This window comes from Leptodactylus fuscus, chromosome 2 (assembly GCF_031893055.1).
Source record: "Leptodactylus fuscus isolate aLepFus1 chromosome 2, aLepFus1.hap2, whole genome shotgun sequence".
NCBI lineage: Eukaryota > Metazoa > Chordata > Amphibia > Anura > Leptodactylidae > Leptodactylus > Leptodactylus fuscus.
This window is the reverse complement of record NC_134266.1, coordinates 275,937,729-275,945,574: the sequence shown is the minus strand read 5'-3', so window position 1 is coordinate 275,945,574 and position 7,846 is coordinate 275,937,729. Positions and strand designations below refer to the sequence as shown.

At 45.0% G+C, this 7,846-nt stretch overlaps 1 protein-coding gene across 1 annotated transcript; it reads right to left on the bottom strand.

Moving 5' to 3' along the window:
- Nucleotides 1-6,554: 6,554 nt before the first annotated feature.
- On the bottom strand, nt 6,555-7,535 carry LOC142194187 (olfactory receptor 4B13-like). The gene has a single exon (XM_075263204.1). The coding sequence runs from the start codon at nt 7,533-7,535 to the stop codon at nt 6,555-6,557; it is 981 nt and encodes a 326-aa protein (XP_075119305.1).
- Nucleotides 7,536-7,846: the final 311 nt, after the last annotated feature.

The window sequence follows — 7,846 nt, the reverse complement described above, 5'->3', positions numbered from 1 at the left end:
TATGTGGACATGGTGGCACGGGAAATCAATGGGAGGCTTTTTAACCCATTGATTTCAATGTGTAGCACGCTTAAGCCGGCACCCATGGAAGTGAATGGGATATGTTTTGAAGCACTCACACTCTGACACGTGTATACGTGTCAGAATGCACGGCGGGAACGGAGCCTTAGGCCTTGCCTGGAGACAAGGAGGAGTAGAGGCACAGGAACACAAAGGCCGGTCTCACCTGCCGAACTTTGAATATTATTTCTGTACAGGTGATGACGTCCAGGCTCCACATCGGAGAGTCTTCTAGCCAACAGCTGACTGTCACCAGTAAGAAACCTTCATTATATCCAATGCCTGACGAAGGGTTTGTCTAACCTAACGTGTATTTATTGTGACACGAATAAAACTTTAAGAAGCCTTTGGAGTGTAGTTCAACTGTATTACTAATAAAACTTGACTTATTAGGGTGGTGGTCAACCCCTCTGTGATCATGAACCCTCTTACAACTCAAGAACTGAGTGCAGCCTGACCAGATATCCTGACCGACAACTGGAGAAGTCCTCTTCCAGGTGAAGAGAACCAAGGTGGAAAAGTGCCCAGGGATGGAGCCCCTTGGCTGGCCCATGGCACACAGGTTGAGTCCTGCACACCAGAACAAGTAGCAGTGTATGTCATATGAGAGACAGGAAGGGGCCATTGTTGTTAGGCCAACATTTTTGTGGGCCTAGTCACCAGGTTGAGAGGCCTGCTTTGGAGGAGCTAGTGTTTCAAAGTCTCCTGGATCTTACAGGCACAGTGAGGACATATGGCCAGCGTCACCCAATATAGAAACCCAAGGCTGTGGTAACTCATCAATGGAAGAGAAGCAAGGCCTAAAATTGCTCCACTGTCATTGCAGTAGAGTTTACCATTGTTGGGAGTGATAACAGGGTGTCGCCTGGACATGAAAGAAGGTGGAGGTTAAACTCCTTAGTTTGGAAACCTTAGGTAGGTGACTTTAGATGGCCATATAATGTGTCCATGCATAAAACAAGTTAGTAATCCCTGTAATTTACTGACCGCTGTGTTACTGTAACCCAGTGATTGTTGTAAGGGGATCATGTAAGGGGAAGCTGTAGTTATGGCCTGATGTTGTACCATAGGAGGAGTTAGTTTGGTACATCTCATGGTATGACCCATGCAGCTTAGGTTATGTTTGGGTAAAGGCGTGCTGTATAAGGGCAGTGTTCACATCTTTCTGGGGCAGGCAACATGAAATGTTGCTCGCAGAGTCTGTCCAGTTGGAGATGGAGTCAAAGATAAGTCCACAGCAGTCTCCATTGTGGTGCGATCTCAGGTATAGCAGAGTTGACACAGCAGCAGAGCTAGCCGTGCGCTGAGCTCTGCTACACCTGAGATCGCACCACAATGGAGACTGCTGTGGACCGATCTTAGACTCCACTATCTCCGGCAGAACCAGCGTTGGTTGGCCGAATTCTGTACATTGTATGGCATTCGGCCAATCAACACTGGTCAATGCATCCCTATGAAAAAAGTCATCTCCCGCATATCACAAACTGACAGGGATCCCGACCAGATAGAGCCCCAAAGAGCTGGTGAGTGACATCCCCCCTAAATAGAGGTAATCCCTAGCTAACCCTGCCTGTACATCTGCCCCTGTCTCACAGTCACATAGTTCACAGTCTCATATGACCCGGATATTAAATCCACTATTCATATAAATTGGAGGTCACCTGATTTCGGCAACCAATTACTTTTTCCGATTTTTTTTATGCCTCCGTTGTCGTAGTTCCCGTCCCACCTCCCTGCACAGTTATTGGTGCAAAAAAAGTGCCAGGGAAGGTGGGAGGGGATACGAATTTTTAGTGCGTTTGCCTCGTGGTATTCGATTAGAATTGAATATCTCGAGCAGCCTGATATTCCATCGAATACCAATTTGATTGAATGCCGTTCTCTCATCTCTAATGACTATCACAAATTCACTGTAGGGATAGGGTAAGGGATGCCATGACGAAGGTACATGTGTACCGAAACGCGTAGCTCTATTCAACTCTAAAAAGCTCCTTGGTTACTGATTGTAACTATTTTATAAGATGTAAATAAAAGTTAAATTTTACATTGGACGTCTCCTGGATCCTTGGCCGGTGTGAGCGGAACTTTTACATTTTTTGCATGCTGTTCCAACCTACCCTAAGTCCGTATGGTGTTCCTGCTCCTGGAGTGAAGGTTATATTATTATCTATATGGTGAGCTGAAGAAATATTACTTTTTTGTGTGGATAAGGTAAGGGACCCCAGACAAAAGATTGGATTGGGGCCCACAAGACTTTAGTTACATGACTGCACATCTATTATGTATATATAGATAAGACACAGAACCCACCAGTCACAAGAGGAGATATCTCAGTTTATCTGTTCCCTCTCGGCACAGGTCACACATCATGTCAATAGCGCCTACACTAGATCATCGTGTCTATGACCATGGTCCATCTACAGCAGTGGTTCTCAACCTTTCTAATGCCGTGACCCCACAATACAGTTCCTCATGTTGCGGTGACCCCATTCAGTTTGGAATGCGCATCCATAATGGCGTGCGTTCCAGCTGAATAGACAGTAGCGTGGCTTTTCAGCGACTAAAGCCATCAGAAATATGTATTTTCTGATGGCTTTAGGCATATCTTCCAAATTTTGAAGATCAGAAGGAGAGACAAGACGTGCTTCACCCACTTTTATGTTGAGTCCGCCCATTCTCATTCATTTTTCATGTGCTCCCACACAGTATAATCCTCCTACAGTCACCCGTACATTATATGTTCCCCTTCCATCTCTCCCCCAGTTTCATATACACCCTTTCTCTGCCCCCAGTTTCATGTCCCTATCTGTTCCCCAGTTTCATGTCCCCATCTCTTCCCCAGTTTCATGTCCCCCCCATCTCTGTCCCCAGTGTCATGCCGTACCCCCCTTCATCTGCCCACAGTTTCATGTCCCCCCATCTCTTCCCCAGTTTCATGTCCCCCCCATCTCTGCCCAGAGTTTCATGTCCCTCCATCTCTGAGCCAAGTGTTATGCCATCCCCCCCTTCATCTGCCCACAGTTTTATGTCCCTCCATCTCTGTCCCCAGTGTCATGCCATTCCCACCCCCCCATCTGCCCCCAGTTTCATGCCATTCCCACCCCCCATCTGCCCGCAGTTTCATGCCGTTCCCACCCCCCCATCTGCCCCCAGTTTCATGGGTCCCTTCTGTCACTTTCGTGTCTGAGTCCAGACCCAGATTCCGGACTGCAGATTGCACCGCTAAGGAAACAGGGGAAGGAGACTATCCCTGACACTCCGGTGGCTATCTAGGCCCTGCCAATGGGTGGTGGTCAGCTGCCCCCAAGCTAGCCTTGGCCCCGACAACTCCTGGCTCTCTAGCACGAAGACCTAGCCGACAGATAGGACAAGAGCTACAGGAGAGCTAGGGACTGGGGATTCTAAGGTGGTGATCCCTACAGAAATCAAGGTGCAGCTGCAGACAAACAAACAGGATGGGATGTGCTGGACAACGGACACGCAGCACAACACAATACGCAACAAGAGAACGAGGAGAGGGACAGCGGAGAGGTGAGGAAAGGGTAAACACAGGACTGGGGCAAAATAAACTGGAACCCACCTCAAACAACCAGATAGTGCCAGGCAACCAGAAGTGAAGGACAGGGCAGAGTAGAAAGTGTGGAGGGACAAACCAGACTCACACACAAGGCAACACTCAAACTCCTTCCTAGACAGTTGCAGCACAAGCAAAACACTCCTCCTCCCAGGGCCACAAATTTTAGGTTGGGACCACAAAAACCGGCAACTAGTGGAGCTGCCCTCATCCTTATAAAGGCCCCAGAATCCTCCCATAGGTAGATGGCAAATAATAAACACCTGAGGTTCGATTCCTGGAACCTCAAGTATGCTCAGAGGACTGACACCAAATACCAAAACCAATGCTCCAGTGGCAAAGTAACCCACAGGAGCCCGGATCAAATCCCCAACCAACACACACACCAAAATACAAAGAACAAGGTCATGACAGTACCCCCCTTCAACGGGAATCCCCCGGATTCCTGGGCCGAGCCCTATCCGGATATCTCCAGTGGAAGGCAGCCACCAGTCTGGGTGCAGACACCTCCGAAGCCCAAACCCACGAGTTGTCCTCCACACCATACCCTTTCCAGGCAACCAAATACTGAAGGGATCCCCTCAAGTACCGTGAGTCAATGATCTGGGAGATCTCGTACTCTCCATCAATATCAAGAGGTGGTGCCACCACAGATGTATCACCTGAAGAGCTCACCTTCTTAAGCAGGGACACATGAAACACAGAATTGATCTTCCATGAGGGGGGAATGTCCAGTCTGACCGAAACATCATTGATGACCTCAGTCACCGAAAAAGGACCAATAAATTTAGGACCCAATTTTTTAGACGGAATCTTTAGCTTAAGATTCTTAGACAGCAACTACACTTGGTCACCCACCACAAAGTTTACCTTTCTCCTTTTCCTGTCAGCAACCATCTTAGTTCTACGTGAACAGGCTACCAGATTTCTCCTCACCCTGACCCAGACATCCTCCCATAGGTTGATGGCAAATAATAAACACCTGAGGTTTGATTCCTGGAACCTCAAGTATACTCAGAGGACAAACACCAAATACCAAAAGCGTTGGTCCAGTGGCAAAGAAACCCCCAGCAGAACACAGGAGCCCGGATCAAATCCCCAACTGACACACACACCAAAATACAAACAACAAGGTCATGACACCTTCATTATGTTCCACCTTAATGTTTAAAACAAAAAAAAAATACTTATACTCACCTTCCAACACTCCCCCGCTGCTCTCTCCACTCTCTCACTCATATAGTTGTAGGCGCAATGTAACGTCATCACATCACTGGTACACATGCAGAAGTCGCAGCGCAGCATTAAAGCAGGAGCTGTCACAGCCAGCTGTGTGTTCAACTCATCGGCATCCTCCGGGCGCCGATCAGTTGAAACCGGGACATACCTCCCACCGACTGGGATGGTTGGGAGGTATGCTTTAGGCAACCCCTGTGTTTTGGTCGTTCGACCCCCGCCGGGGTCGCGACCCACAGGTTGAGAACCGCTGATCTACAGTAAACAGAAAGTGACAGATTGTTTTAGGTTTAATGGGAACTGTTGGAATTGCAAGAATTTTGGTTTTTTTCTTTTTAAATATAGATCACATTAAAAAGTAATATCAATATCACCAAAAATTCTTAAAAATTCTTTAACCATTGGTCAATTCCCAGCGACACAATTTTATGACCACTTTGCTGCTGGTTGGAAATTTCCGTTGCTCGGAATAGCAAAGCTAGAGAACTAATAGAACCAATGGTGCTGAAGATTTCATGTATTATCTGCAAATTCTAGAGTTGGAAGTCTCTAAACACTGCACAAGGGTTCGGGAGATGTACAGAGTAATCCACTTGATTAGTTGGATGGGATTCTAGGTCATGATTTCCCACCAATGTTGGATCTACTCGGATCCATAATTTCATGAAGCAGTGATATGCATAAAACAATAGTATAATGGTGTCTGTACCTTGTCCTAGTTTTCACCACCACAACCCTAAGGACCTAAGGCTGGAGGACTTGCCATGTCTTTGTCTTCATTTCTATTCCATGAAATTTGAATTCATTTTTCACTTTTTTTTTTTGCAAATAGATGATAGAAAATTACTGCACATGTTCTTACCTCCCACTAAAACACAGAATGGAGCTCAAGGAGTCAGATTACATTCACGCTCATTGACAATGGAGCTTATCCATGTCGTGAATCCTCTGGTAAAAAAAAAACAATAAGAATTTTACAAGTTCTTGAGACGTTGAGCTTAAATTACACAAGTTTTCCACCCCCAAAGGCTTCTAGAACAAATAACCTGTGCGGGGTCTGTGTGTCTGGGACCCCTACATATCACATACGGATGATGGGATCCCTACAGATCACATATGAATGATGGAACCCCTACAGATCACATATGAATGATGGAACCCCTACAGATCACATATGGATGATGGGACACCTACAGATAACATACAGATGATGATGGGACCGCTACAGATCACATACTCATGACCAATCCTGTGGAAAAGTCATCACTACGACAATTCACTTTGTATCAGAAAACCCCATTATGGCCACATCCTTAAGGCCCCACAGCAGTTGTGTAGTGCCCCTCTATGGGACGGAAGACTTTATAGGTTAGGTTTCATCTTAGCACTTTATTCCTTTGCTTATATACACGTAGAAATTGTACAAATGTGAAGAAACATAAGACAAACATGTGTATCGAAAATTGGTATATTTTTGGCCCATCATCTTCATATTTCACACATTAGAACTTCATGGATGAGCCAACATTTACTGGAAATTCATTAGCCACAGTTATACATATCATAGCCCAGACCAAATGTCTAGATAAAAATCATCAGTTCCATAATAGATGATAGATTCACAAAGGTCTCATTGGCCCAACAAAGTCACTGAATACAATTTAGTTCAGTTTAGTTATTTTAGCTAAGAAAACTTTTTGAATGTTTCTATTTTATGCAAATTCTGGATGAGTTTGATCTTTAAGGATTCTGTCCTTATCCCATAGACAATGGGATTAACAATGACGGAAGTAACAACCCCTGTGATGGAAAGTAGAATGTGAACAGTGACGGAAACATTCCCACCACTCAGCCTGTATCTTAAGAAAACAAAAAGGTTTGTAGTCATAAAAATGGAGAAGGTGATGATGTGGGTGACCAAGGTGTGGACGGCCTTAAGGGACGATGACTTGGAAGCCTTTAGACAAATGAACAGTGTCCTTATGTAACAATAGATGATAATTAGTAAAGAACTCAACATGACAACCAACGTTTCAAAGAGCCCAAAGATGTAATTGACTGAAGAGTCCCCACAAGCCAGTCTGACCAGAGACATATTGTCACAGAAGATATTATTAATATTAACCCCACAAAAGCCAAGGTTGGCCGTCAGTATGACCGTAATCATGACGAATATGAAGACAAGAGCCCATATCGCATAGATACCTTTCAAAACCATCATATTGGTCATGAGGGAGAAGTATCTCAGAGGGTTCCCCACGGCTAAGTATCGGTCATAAGCCATGGCGGTAAAGGTTATAATTTCCACTGCAGAAAAGCTGTGCACACAGAAGGTCTGAATGAGGCAAGTGGGAATTGATATAGTTGAAGATCCTGATATTAAACCAAAAATGAACTGAGGGAAGATAGCCGTGCTTCCAAAGACACCATTGAGTAGAAGATTAGAAATGAAGATGTACATGGGCTCATGGAGACTTTCCTCAACCCAAACAACGTAGATAATAAAACAACACATCAAGGTGGTTACAATGTACAGACCCAGGGCTATGATAGAATATGGGATTCGGTATCTTTCCATCTCCAAGAGTCCTAGGAACACAAAAGAACCTTCGGCCATGGAAATGTTCTCCATCCTTGGGCTTGACTCATATTGTAATAAGGTCATGACGGGAAATGTGACAATCTTAGTCTGCTGATCTCTGATCCAGTACCGTACGTCGGGCTACCTTTATATCTGTTCTTACGTTGTACAAGGAGTCTTACTCAGAGGGTTTAATCTCTTAAGGATTCCGAGTGACTCGAGAAGAACTAATTACTCTTCATTAAAAGTATGCTGATGGGGGAGAAAAAGAAATACTTTGTATCTACTGTCTGTGTTATGATTTTTTTTATTTCATATGACATTAAAGGTCAGACTCATTACAAATGCTCTATATTAAGATGGAAAGACATAATACGCAGTGTACAGTGCAGGGA

What these genes read in the sequence shown, in the direction of transcription:
- LOC142194187 (XM_075263204.1), bottom strand. Translation starts at nt 7,535, where the DNA reads ATGACCTTATTACAATATGAGTCAAGCCCAAGGATGGAGAACATTTCC.